This window comes from Podarcis vaucheri (assembly GCF_965113315.1).
Source record: "Podarcis vaucheri genome assembly, chromosome: 5".
Classification (NCBI taxonomy): domain Eukaryota; kingdom Metazoa; phylum Chordata; class Lepidosauria; order Squamata; family Lacertidae; genus Podarcis; species Podarcis vaucheri.
Genome location: NC_138763.1, coordinates 44031413 through 44045426, shown reverse-complemented (window position 1 = coordinate 44045426; position 14014 = coordinate 44031413). Strand labels below are relative to the sequence as shown.

The 14014-nt window shown below is 47.6% G+C and overlaps 1 protein-coding gene across 2 annotated transcripts in view; it reads right to left on the bottom strand.

Moving 5' to 3' along the window:
* CRTAC1 (cartilage acidic protein 1) overlaps positions 1-14014 on the bottom strand; it is a 36879-nt gene that overhangs the window by 20786 nt on the left and 2079 nt on the right. For both annotated transcript variants that reach the window (XM_082224985.1, XM_082224984.1), the window contains exons 2-3: positions 8963-9165; positions 938-1134 (exon numbers count right to left, since the gene is read on the bottom strand). In XM_082224985.1, the coding sequence (XP_082081111.1) occupies positions 938-1134; positions 8963-9165 (400 nt within the window). The remainder of the gene's footprint in view (positions 1-937; positions 1135-8962; positions 9166-14014) is intronic.

Genomic DNA, 14014 nt, shown 5'->3' with positions numbered 1-14014 from the left:
AGCAGCAAAGGGTCTCTTAGCAGCAGTCTAGGAATTAGGGAACCACCTTCCCAGAGAAGAAAATATTAGACCCTCTACCATTAGGTTGCAGCATTGCCGGTGGGGGTGGGAAAGAATATGCTTTGGGGTTTCACTACTTTCTCCCTTGCGTAATCCCAATGCTGTCTCAAAGGATGTCTCCTTGCCCAGCGAGATACTTGCCTGTCCCTCAGAGATCCCAGGGCTCCTGGAGCTGCAGTCCCTGCTGGCAACTAGAGATGTGGCAAAGCCCTGAGTCAGCAGCCAAGTCTCTCCTCCCCCACTCCCTCCCCCCCCCCCGCCACCCGCTGCTGCCAGAGAATCGACAAAATCACTCAGCTGGGAAATTAACTCCAGCCTTGAAACATCCCACCCTGGTGGCCAGTGAAGGTCAGAGAACTGGAGTCAGTGGCTCGGGGCTGGCAGGTGAAGAGCCCCAAAGCCAACGGTGTGAAGGAAGGGAGCCTGCACTGCCAGGACATCTGCCAAGAAAGGAGAGTGACCACTGTCCATCACCACCACAGCCACATGCCCCTCTGTGGATCACTCCCATTCCCTTTTCAGTCTGCTGTTTGCAGGATAAATGCCAGGACCTGTTAACGATAGGATCGTTTGTGAAGAGAACATCATGTTTTCATCATCAGTGAGTGAATGTGGACTGATGGGTGGGTACCACGTGTTTAATGGGTGTTATGGGATGGCTGCATCACAGCAGAGATGAATGGAGATGGCTCATGGCAGACAATGGGTAGGTGCAAGAACTTAGTAAAAGATGTAAGACTGATCAAGGTGATTCTTGAGAGGCAGGTGGGTCTTGATGGATAAAGGACAAGAAAGTTCAAAGGGCACAGGAGAAGCTGGATATGCTAATTGGGTTGCCAGCAGGCAAATGTCAGGAAGGAACAGCTTTCGCACTCACCGGAGAAGGCGTTATTGGTGTTGAGGAAGTAGATCTCCTCCCGCCCGTCCCCATCAATGTCGCATGCTGTCACACCAATCGCATTGCCTTGGCGATCCCGCAGTGCATAATATGGGGAGCTACGTTCATCCACTGCAAGGTTCACCAGCCGGCCCCGTATCTTGTCATACTTCAGCACCAGGTTGGGACCATTGTACCTGAAGGAATGGAGAGCAGGAAATGTGATGTGGGAGGTGCTTCAAGGTAGCAGTGACCCTTCCCACCAGATCTCCCCAAGAAAATCAAAGTCCACCGTTCTCATTTTGTGGGGTTACCGGAAGATGCAGCAAAGGGCACATCCCATCATTGCTATTCCTGGGGGAAAGGGATGGGTTTGTCACAAAGAGAGTGGAGCTTGAAGCCAAACATGGAGGAGACTTCAGAATGTCTATATTTATTCCACTTGTATTCTTCTCCTCCCTGCAGTTCAGGGCAGCAAATGAGGGGACTATCCCATTGAATCCCCACAACAAAAAGAACAGCAAGGCCAAGGTCATAACATGGGTTTCGTGGCTGGCTCCATTTCAGAGCACAGTATCTACTATTACTATAATCCTGTTGTAAAACCTGCCACTGTAGATGTTCCAAATCAGGTAGATAGCACTGCAAAAAGGTTTTTGAATTCTTACTTTACTGTAAATAAAAGAAAAGGGGGAAACCATCTGCACCCATGAACAATCCACCAACCCAGCAAATATATATATATGTGAATGAGCTATCATACCTAATTTAAACATATATTGCACATTCATATAATCCAGCCATATGCCCAAAAGGGTATCCAAGTGAGACAGAGGATTGTTTGATACATGATGCTTTAGCTGACATTCCTGCACTGCAGGCAGTTGGACTGCATAACCCTGGGATCCCCTCCAGCTGTACAATTCTACGGTTCTATGTTCAAATGTGCAAAGGGCAGTAAGATTTTCAGACCACCGTGCAGTAGATGGTGGGTGGTTATTCTTCTAACTGCAGGGTTAAGTTATAAGGATTTGGAGGTGGGCTTCTGGCTGTGGGGCTCCCATCTCTATGGAAGAAGAGTTCCCTTTTCTAATTCATTTCACTCAAACTGAAGGACTCTGTGATCCAGAAAGGCAGTACTGGGGCTCCCAGGAAATAAAAACCAGCTGGTAAAGCAAGCCAGGGAGGTGCTTATTCGAAAGCACTGAACATCTATCAGAGAGCTGATGCCCAGAAGATTCAGGTTGAAATTCCCCTTGTCAGTTTGGGGATCAACACAACCCACTTGGAGCTTGAATGCCAAACCGGCTTATGACATTGGGTTAGTCTGGAAACCCCTGGCAGGCAACAGCTGACACTTCTAGTACAGGGATGGCACCTGCCCGTCTTCAGGACAGCTACGGCCCAGTGGCACCCTCCCACGCCAAACGTCTAGTTAATCAGCTTCTCAGAACCCTGATAGTCAGATCCAGCATGAGACCCAGATTCTTTTAGACATCCATCCATGCTAACATCACACAATGCGAAGTTGCAGAAACGCCTGAGCAGTTTCATCTGGCAGCTAATGATGTGTGACTCTAATGTGGTTAGCATGGAGTTTGCGAAGGCTGAAAATGCACAGTCTAGGGAGAGAAAATTAATACAGCAGAGGAGAAGGAGGTCAGGTAGGGAGGGAGAAACCTTGAGGCCAATGTTACAAAGCTCTGGAGAAAATAACGTTCGCCAGCACCCAAGGGGAATCAGGATTGGGGCCTGATAGTGAAGCGCAATCGATAAAAAGAGCCATAGCTGCATCAGAGGCTGAATCCTGAGCATCAGAGGTGCATCAGAGGTGAACATATCAATATATTGGCCAGATTCACCTGAAAGAGCTAGTGCCTGTGAGACTTGGGAGAAGAAAAAAACTGGCTTCGGGAAATCTACCACACCATCATTGAAGCCATCTCAGAAGCAATGAGTTCCTATAAATGTACACACTTTCCATTTCTTCATTCTCAAACAGAACATGGATTCAGATGCTTTCCAATGATTTCAACCAGTACATGATAGTCAGATGATCTGAAGCTTTTCTCATATGACTGGCTACAATATTCCCCCTCCTCCCCATCTGTAATCATGAATAGGAAGGAGGCTTTTGTATGATGAATGCCATGTGAAAGGGTTAACAGCTGCTGTGAGTTCTTCCAGAGTCTTATTTCTATGTGACATTTTTGTGGTTGGCATAGCCTTTGCCTGATTGGACATGCACCCCACTGAAAAGCACAGTGCTGCCTAGGCTGTGGTGAAGGTCTTTCCGGAAAGGTGGCAGTCTGTGATCCAGAGCGCTCTAGATCTGAGCAGCTAAGAAACTTTATTGGGTAAGACAGTTCCGCCCCTCTCTCAAGGAGCCAGACACACATAAGGAACAAGTGCAAAAGCAAATTAGAAGTAGCTAGGCATGAGAAAGGAACTCGGCCTGCAGATGATTTTGCATAGTTCTAACTCTAGTCTCTCTTGTTAAGGAAGCACAACACCACTTCTCCTCGATAAAGGCTTTCCCAAGAGAGCTGAGAAAAGTATTTTGCCGCTTAACCAGGTGAACTTGCCAACTCCAGTGCTAAAGGCTTTAAGAGATCCAGGATGGCGAAGCAGAATAAATGCTCTCCCACCTTGTTCCCAAAGCCAGGCAAGTTGGAGCAGAGGGCTGGGCACTGTTGCTACAAACTGTTTCATTGCTCTAGGGCCCATAAAACTCATTTGGATATCGGGAAATTAAAGGGAGTACATGAAGCTTAAAATGTAGCTTTTTGATATGTATGAACATGCTCTTGTAATAATCTCAGCTAAGTTACTTGTACCAGATAGGTGCCTGAATTTTGAGAGGATCTCCTTAGGACGCATGCAGGAGGAGTTGCAAAGACGTTCTGTTGCCTTTCCCCTTCCAATTTTTAAAAAGTTGTCTAGTGCCTCTTGAACAGATGAGTGAGCACCAGTTCCCAGCTTAGGGCTTTCTGCCTGGGCTGACTCAGCAAGCGCTATACCCTGGCCTCGGATAAACAAGTTACACAAGCAGCAGTCATTGGGTTATGAAATGTCCCGTCTCTGTTTATGGTTATGGCCTGGCACGGGAGGGAAGCAGATAATTGCCTCTCTCTCCCCCCCCTCCACATCTCCCTGGGATGGTTGCAGCCAAGCTCCCTGGGAGGGTTTTAATTCCCACCCCCACCCCCCTTCCCATCTGGCCCAACCACTCCTCATTCTTAGGCCAGGAAAATATGGAGCACCGCCCTTGTCAAGACTACAGAACACAGATGGGATGGGTCATCCAAACAGACTCCTTAGCAATGGAGTAGAAGCACAATCCCATTTCAGACCACAGTGAGCACTTACTCTGGGACTGGCAGCAAACCCTTGAGCTAGCACGTGTCAGTGATTCAAAGAGAAGTCAACAGCAGCAAACCTGCTTGTGCCCAGACTTGTCTTCAGGTGAGACATTCAGCTCCTTAGCACACCCCCTCCCACTGCTAACATTTTGCATCCAGGCACAACAGCAGCATCTGTGCTATGAAGACTCCAAGTATCAACAATGTGGCCATGGACCATGTGGAAGTGGTATCTGAATTGACATTGCTGAATATGGTCAGCTTGGAGGCAGACACTCCATTGGCAGAGGAAGGAAGATACCTGCAACAGAGATCGCCAGGTCAGCTTGGTCTCAATTCAGCAAGACTCAGCCAGTCTCTAGTATGAGCACATCTTGGACAGCAATGGCTTCTCTGGCATGAGCTGGAGGAGATACTGGGCATGTGAGGGGGTGTTTGCTATAGGATGCTTCTTGGAGTTGCACCAGCACTAATGACAAAACCAGAAGATGAAAGGGGAAATGCTACCATCTGACGGGTGGAGAAATAATGGAATTCCTCCCCAGAGAACACTTAATGCATTGTTGAAGCTCTTCTACATAGATCAGACCTGGATTTGGTGTTATTTGATTTCTATTAGCAAGCTGGAGAACCTACGTATTAATCTTGCAAGTGACACAAAACTAGCAAGGTCTGCGAACATTTTAGGCGATAGGAGTCAAATTAAAAATGAATTTGGCAAATCAAAATCCTAGCCACAGGTGAGCTGGGGGAAAAGAGGAAAATAGGAAGCATTTTGAAGGAAAAAACCCCAGCTGAACTTTAGAAAAACTTGGCTATGTTGGCAGTAAATACTGCTGAGAAGTGTCTGGAGATATAGTGGATCATAAACTAAATGTGAGCTAGGAGTATGGCAAAAGCAGACAAAATGTTGTTTTGAGGTTGCCTTCTCAGAAGCAGTGTGTCTAAGAAGCAGAACCTACTTGCTCTGTTCAGCACTGTTCAAGCCACCGCTGAAGAAGTAGCATCTCCTTTAATAAGAACATTGACAAATTGGTGACAGTTCAGGACAGAATGATGGAGATGCCAGGTTTGGAATGCAAGTCCATGAAGAAAGGTCAGTGGGACGATGGGACAAAAAGGATGGATGGATTCAGGTTAAGCACAAATACAGGTAAATGAGCAAGTTTGCTGAGCTGATGCAGACATTTCCCTTTAATAAAACTTTAAGAAGTCAGATCAGATATAGACCCGCCAGAGATGCTGTAGATCAGGGATGGTGTTTCCACAGCCCCCCAGAAGTCATTGGACTCCCATCATCCCTGATCACCAGCCATGCTGGCTGGGACTGATGGAAGCTGGAGTTGAGCATTGTCTGGAGAGACCATGTTGGCTATTCCTGCTGTAAAGAAATTGTGCAATCCCAGTAATCCATGATTTAGCAGAACTCACTGGAATCAGAGTTCCTTCAAATTGTTTGTGTCATGAGGACAGCAGTCTTCATAATTATATCCGTGTTAATATTAGTAGTAAGGGTAGCAGCAGATCTCCACAGCCTAGATTTGTCTCATGAGGTGTGGGGTTTCTGTCTCACAGTGTTAAAAGTATTGTGGCTTGCAGTTCCTCAAAGGCTTCTTTCCTACAGGGTTTCCTGACAGTCTAGAACAGAGAATCATAGAAACGTAGAGTTGGAAGGGAACACAAGGAACATGTGCAGAGGTCTCCAAGGGACAGTCCAATCAGGGCAATCTGTGTATTGCCTGACACTTCCTTTGCTGAGGACTGCATCTTATTTGGCTAGCAAATTAAGGGGATCCTTGGGATACAGCTCAAATCCTGCTGCTATTGCAGTATGGTTCATGGGGGCGGGGCTGTCCTCTCAATGATGCCCTCCTGGACCTGCACACATATATGCACACACAGTCTTTATTATGCTTGCATGGAAACCTCCCTTGATGTTTGCTCCCTCCAGATGCAAAACTGTTGGATCCCTATCAGGAGAATGTGGGATGGGCCGGATGGCTGGCTCTTCAAGCAGCTGGCCAAGCTTCAACTCTGCTCCTCATCCCCGCCAATTGGAACTAGGAAGATTGGGGATATGCACAGCTGAATGCCTTGCTCACTGCTGTGCACCTTTGCAAGCCAAGTATGCCAATAATGAGCTGGGGCACTTCCTCGCTCTGCAGCCAATTAACACAATGTCAATTGGTGCACACCGAGGCCTGTCAGCACAGCAAGAGAGAACCTGGAGAGGAAAGGCTTGCCCCTCCCTCCAAGAGAATGCCAGCAGCTGCTCAGTCCAGGTGAGATACCACTGGCCAGAGTGCCTAGTCACAGCAAGGGAACCTTTGCTTTTCCTTAGGTACAAACCATTTTTTCACATTGCTTTTTCCTGCCGTCAGATACTCAACCCTAAAGACTAGGGAGAGGGTAAGGTAGTTTGGGTTCCAAGTCAAAAGTCCTAACCTGCTTGGGGCAAGGATACGTGAAGGATCGCCTTGTCTCACATATGCACAGCCAAACACCACAAAGAATGTGGTGGAAACTCTGGCCTGATAATGCTGATGGGGCGAGGGTAACTTCGGCAGCCAGGAAGTGTGCTGCTATGTGGATGACCACACTCTGGAAAAGAATGGCTATCCACTTGGAGGAAAGGAGCTGGCTAAGGGGGCATGAAGTCAGCTCATCTGCATAGGCTGCTGACCTTGGAGCTGGGCAAGAGGACTTGGTGAAAAGAGAAAAGGGCTTGCCTCGCCTTAGAGTGGATGACCAGCTCAAGGCACACACCACAGCAGTTCAGCTTTAACACAGGTGATATGGGGCGCTGGGTATTAGAGCAAATGGGATATAGCTTTTATTTTCGATGCTCAGCGAATATGGCACCAAACACACACATGAAGGAGGTATAAGGAGGAATGCAAAAGAAGAAGAGGGGCAGACTTTGGGGGTAGGAAAATGGAATGGAATGAGTGCCTGGAATCCTGAACTCCACATTGCAACATTTTGTTGCATGACTCACTTATTTGTAATGTTAAAGAACGAGAGCCCAGGATCCTTCTGAATGGAAGGATGTGCATCTACTTTATATAATGCTGCCTGGAAAACAAGTTGGGCCCTGTATCACAAAGTAAAGGAGCCAACCCCTCAGCTAAACTTGTTACTGCAAAAGAAATTGTGCTTCATTTTGTGTTCATGCGGCACAAAGAGAATGAAAGCATTCTGGACTGGGGAACTTGGGGTGGGGTGCTCTGTTCCACAGAGGCAACTGCAGAATGTACTTGCATGGAGCAAGGTGGGGCAAGGAGGCAGGGGACATGGGTGGCCATAAAACACACAACGTGGCTTTGGACAGCTGAGCGCAGCAGCCCAAGAGAAAATTCTGGGACCCTAATATCCCCAAGCCTTTACAAGCCGTGTTATTACTTTGTCTTGCTGCTGCATTAAGGACGGGCAGGACAGAGCAACACCTAAGGAGGAATTCAAGGGTTTCAGCGAGAGACGGAGGCTACGAAGAAATGAGATTTCTTGGGAAAGTGAACTCAGCCGAAGAGGTGAATACGATCCAGGAAACGCCAGACATAAAAGTTATCCGGCAGATATATGCTCCTTCCCCCAGCTCAGTGCAATTCAGAGAATGTTTTATGGGCTGGACAAGTTATACAAGTGGTGGGCAAGTATAAAGGGACAGCCCCCCTCCAGTGCCCATCCACCAGGTCATGACTCCCGGGTGGCCAGCTGGCAAGGGGGGCTCTAAGCAGCTGCAGGCAGGAACAGTTTGTCAGAGAAACGACTTGGGAAGACAGCTGCTAAAGGAAAGCTTTACTGCAGATGCACGTTTAGGCCTCCATCCGTACCTTTGTGCTGTTATTACTTCAGGCTTATTTCAGATGCTACAGCCTGACCCCAGCATGTTGAACATCAGAATGAAAGAGCAGAAATATACACCTTTTTCATCCCTCTAGAACCTGCCCTCCAGCTCATGGACCAAACTTGGCCCATGCCAGGGGTTCAGATATTGCCTGTGAGGCCGTTTCCGCCAAACCACACACACTTGCCGCACACTTGATGTCAATGTGACATCAGTGTAGGGCTGGTATAGACACAGTTGCCAATGCACAAATCGGGAGTCTTAAAAGTGGGTCCACAGTTGTGCATTGACAAGGGAAAACAGGCTTCAGCCAAAGCGAAAGGTGGCTAGAACCAAAATCTGCTGGATGATTGCATCAAGCAGGACTTGGCTCTACCACCCATCAGCTGAAGCCCGCTGGGCTGCATGTGCATGGTGCTTTGAAGTCCCGACTTTAGGACTTCAAAGCTCCTAATCACCTGGTGTCAAATTTGGCCAAAGGAGCCAAAAAGATTTCTCACCCCTGCTCTAGAACAAAGGCAGGCTGCCTTGGGGAGGTTGAGGACACCAAACAACATCAAGCCTACACTTGCCTCCAGCCTAGAATCTCCAAAATAACCTTAAAATACATGCAATCTCTCCCCACCCACACTCACCCCACCTCAGAGAGACATGTCAAAGATGCATGTATACCTAGCCTAGACTTGGTAATGTGTATGTAAACCTGCCTAGTCCTGCATCATGTCAAAGCTCACCCCAACCATGGCACCCTCTTTCCTGGCAGCCACCTCCATTCTCATACCTTTGACAGCACCCAGCATTATCCATGGTACCCACCCAGCCACGATGATCTCAAAATCTCCATCCTGGTCCACATCAGTCACAGCCACACCATAATTGAGCTGTGTCGGATTGCTGTCATAGTCAGGCGGGAGGATCTGATCCGTAATGGCTGTGAACATGGGCTCGCTTCGCTGAGATCCTTCACCAGGCCAAGCCAGGGCCAAGCTCCACAACAATAACAGCCGCCACTTTGACATCTACAAGGAGAGAAGCAGGAGACTGTCAGTCCTGTTGCCCTCACCCATCCAGCTGCTGGGGAATTTTCCCCCAGACGTAAACTCAGCCATATTTCTGGTCACAGTTTTCAATGTGTGTGACGGCTTCCCAAGGGAGATGAGCCTCTCAGGCCTTCTTATTTGGATATGGAAGTGAATGAATCCCGCCTTGTTCTAGCCTGGGCTCAGATGGTGTTAGTACTTCAGAAATCCCCCTGGTCTCCATCCATGGCAGACTATGTGCCTACAGAGAATCTGCCGGTTTCAGTGCTACTTACCCTGCAAATAATTGCATTTGGTAGGCAATCTGATGCAGCCTGCCTTATTGTTGGGAGAGAGCCACCCTGCCATTGCAGATCCCAGGCAAAAAGCCCCAGTCTTTGGGTTTAGGCCTGGTTGCCTATTGCTCAAGTGCCAGTGATCCTCCGCACTCCCCCATTCAGTGCAAGCAGGAATAAGGAAAAGCAATGAAGTTGTGTTTCTTAATCCTCTGGGCTCGCTGGGGGAGAGCTCTGGAATGTGAAAGCTGTGGCAGCCTTGGGCTGGTGCCCAAAGCAGGAAGTGTTAGGACTACGATTGATGCAAAAAAGAGAGAGAAAAAGTCTAGGGTGGGGATTTTTTTGACCTAAAGTGAATTCAGCTGTCGCACAGATTTCACATTGGGATGCGAAACCAGACTTGCTCCAGAGTTCCACATCATGGTTGAAGAGAAAACAAACAAAAACGACAGTGGATTAGACCTCACAGATACTCTGCCCTCTTCAGGACTTTGATAGGAAGAGGGAGATCCTGAGTTAGCCTGTGCCTCCAAGCAGAATGACCCATCTCTACCCTTTGACTGCATCAAAGAGAAACAGAAGATTCTGTCTCTGGACTGGACTGGGCTGGGAGGGAGGGAGGGGAGAGGAGCAGCTATAAACTGAGTGCCAGGCAGAAACAGTACTTGTGTGCTTATCTTCAATCTGGAGTTCTGTCACTTCTATAGGAAGATGTATATATGCACAGCCTTCCTGCTAGCCAGACGTTTGCTGGTTACCGTGAAATTAAATTAGCACTCATAAAGAATTAACACACTGTATGATGCATGGGCAAAATAGACAGAAATTTTCAATTGCTACAAAAGTGGAAAGGCCTTCAGTACCCCCAGACTCCCAGTGGGACACTACAAACATTTCTCATAACGGAAAAGGCCTTACAGAGATCTAAGTTCATTAAAGCCATAAGCATAAATGGCCTTCCTAAATCAGATCAAGGGTTCATCTAATTCAGGTCTCTTTCCAGCCAAGGCCATGAAACACTTGTAAGCAGGTTTATCCCTCCAACAGCCAGCCAGAAGTATACTGCCCTTAATCAAGGAGGCTCAATTTGGAGTGTCAAGGTGAGCCAGTGTGGCTCAGTGGTTAGTGGGCTGGACTAAGACTGGGGCCCTGTTAAGCTCACTGGGTGACCTTGGGCCAGCTACTCTCAGCCTAACCTGCCTAAACTACCTCGCAGGGCTGTTCTGAGGATTAAATGGGGAGAGGTGGGATACATATACAAGCAAGCAAGCAACAAACAAATAATTATACTATTCCATTTCACCACATCTGTAGTATAATAATAATAATAACAACAATAAATTAATTATACCCCACCCATCTGGATTGAATCTAAAGCTGGTCATGGGCTCTCCTATTTGTTATGAGAGGTATATAAACACATTGAAGGAAAAGGCACCTTTCAGTGTGTATAGGATGGGCACACCAGTAAAACTACACACTAGGGAATATAAACAACATCCAAAGATGTGTGCAAAGACATGGTGAGACCACACTTCTGTTCTAGAAAAAACCCTGCCCCCTGGCTTTGTCTGTATAATAATTAGGGATTCATAGCATCATAAAGCTGGAAGGTATTAAGAAGCATCTAGCCTGCTCCTTAAGGCAGGGTCTTCTCAACATTAAGCCACATCCAGATTGTTTATTGGCTCCTCCTACAGGATAATCCATCAGATGTGTGACACAGGCAGAGGTAGAGCAGAGACAGTGTCCTGCACCAGAGGACACTTTCCCAGTTCAAGGGGCTGTTTAGAAGGCGTCTCAGATCAGAACCACCCTCCTGCACTTGAGGGTGCATTTTCATAATTAATGGAGCTAATCGTCAAAACAGGTTGAAGCCACCCCTTTCCAAATCTGTACATGCAATCAGGGTAGCCAGGAGCTTGGCAGGGGAGGCACTTTCTCATTCTGTCATTGTGTGCATATGGAAACTTGACAACTTACGCTAATAAGCAGCAGCTTCCTTTTCTGGGGCTGCCAGCTTGGAGCATTCTTATAAATGCAGCCAATGGCTAGGATCAATACTGTCTTTAAAGCCTCTCGGGGATACTTTATCCACCCTGATTGTGTGCACAAAAGGGTGGTCAAAGTGCAAAGCAAAACATGTAATATGTCTTATGATCATTCCTATGGAGAACACCTGGTTAGCTCCACCATTAGCCATTTGGGGCTCCCCCATTGCCCTGTAGCAGTACCTGGCTGTGTTGTAGACTCCAGCATGCAGATCTGCTGTTCACTTCCCCATACCCACCTCTGAGTTGTGGCTTGGCTACGCAAGTGTTTCTGCATGGTTTCAACCTTCTGCAGCAATTTCCCTGCTTGGACCCATTATAAACGGGTGGGCTAGAATCCTTAGAAGCATCCGATTCACCTTAGGCCAGCAGCAGCTTATAGTGCCAGAACCAGACACATCCCAAATCCATTCAGCTCTTGGTCCAGAGCCAGCTAGATCCTGCTAGCTCCAAAACCTAGCCTCACTCACCATATGCTCAGTGTTATTTCCTGAAGGGGGAATAAGTGGTGCTTGAGTGGTCATTGCCTTTTATATAATAACATTTAGGGCAGTGGGATTCATGGTGTGGCTGGCAATAAGTTGCCTGACAAGTAGCCAGAAGGCTGTCTAATAAATACCCCACTGGTTTAAAAATCCGTCTCAGATCAAACTTCAATGGGTGCCTGATATATGAGAGTAAGAGAATTCTGCTCACAGTTATGGTGCAACATGACAGGAGCCAACACGTGCAGTCCTGTTATTCAGATAGGATCTTGCCTCTATCCACTCACCATGGAAATAGTCTGAAGAGTGCCGTAGATTCCTCCAGGCATGGGGCAGGAGCTTACGGAGAGGAGGGTACATCTCCCATGTGTTGGGCCACAGCAAGCAATATATCACACAGAGCTGGCAGTCTGGGTGCTAGCACCACCCTCCAGTTCAAGCCCAGATTAACTTGTTGTCAAATTAGAACAGGATGGTAACAGGTACCTGGTGACAAAGATGGTGTGTTCTACCATCGGGCTCCCAGCATTTGGTTTGGGCTAATTAAACCCATACATCAGTGAACTCCAGATAGATCATTAGGGAAATGGCTATTAATTAAGTTGCCTTCCTCTACACACAGAGAGAGCACTTATACCTGTGCACAAGGCAGTCAAGCAGACAGTCACACACTTGATCTTTGTAACCCTTCTTCCTCCTCCTGAGGGCTCTCGACTTTCCCACTGGAGCTTGGACAACCTGGTCTCTAAAAGCATAACGTCACAACATAGCTGCTTAACAAATTAGAGAGTCCCTTACATTGATGGTATTCCATACAGAAACGTGGAGTGGGGGAGGCAACTGTTTACACGAGGAATGAGCCTTCTGGATGTTGTTGGGACTCCCATCAGCATTGGCCAGTGGTCACGAGGGTAAGTTGCAGCTCAACAACACCTGGAGGACCACAAATTCCCCAACCCAGTTGTAGATCATGGAACAGAGGAACACAGAAAGCTGCCTAATACTCAGCCAGATGACTGGTCCATCTGGCTTCATGTTGGTACCTATCATCTACCCTGAATGTAAGGTGCTCTCCAGAATTTCAGACAGGAGTCTCTCTCAGATCTATCTGGAGATGCCATGAATTAAACCTAGGATTTTCTGCATGCAAAGCAGATTCTCTGTCACTGAACTACAGCCCTGGAAGTCTCTACTCCCCAGCCCCACAACTTTGTATTCACACTAGCAAACCACAACTTCCCAGGACATGCACACAGCAAAGAAAACTCCCAGAGGCACAATGACCACACATTCCCCAGAGATTCCTATATGAAAGGCATGAATTGTGTGATGAGAGAAGATTTTGTCTGATCCCTTCACTTGATTAACTGATTAACACCTTCTTCCTGGAGAGCATCCAAAAGGGAACTGAATTGGCGGTGGGAGACAAAAATGAATGATCTAGTCCCAGAGCGGCTGATGGCTGCTTCTATTCTCAGGATGCTAGTCTCTTGTTTTGGATGCAGCAAGAGTCCAGCCCCACCAAGTGCAATGTGCCCATGGCATTAAATGTCGGATGGTGCAGGGAAAGGCAGCAGAATACTACATGAGTATCAGGCACCTGGGCAGGAAAAAGGGACCCTCCCAAAGACCAGGGAGATGGTCTTCACTCTGAACAAGGGAGGAAACTGTGTACAAGCAAAGAAGGAGAGCTGGGCCTTTGCCTGCTTATTGCTGGGTTGTTTAATAATCCCTTCCCTTGTCTCTTATGGGCAGCTCTGAGAATGGAGACAGTAGAGACTAGATAAGAAGGCATACATCCAGGCACCAGTCCAGTCTGTCCTTGGACCAAGCTTGGGCTCAGAACTGGGGTCAGGCATTTTGGCAGTCGCCTGCTAAGGGGATCCACGGTATAGATTTGCTTTTAGAGACGCCCTTGGCAGCTGGAGAAGGGGAAAAAAAGCAGTTGGTCGCCATCTTGTTCCGAATGTGGACATTGATGGAAGTCCTCTCCATGACTTTGTGCCCTGCACACCAC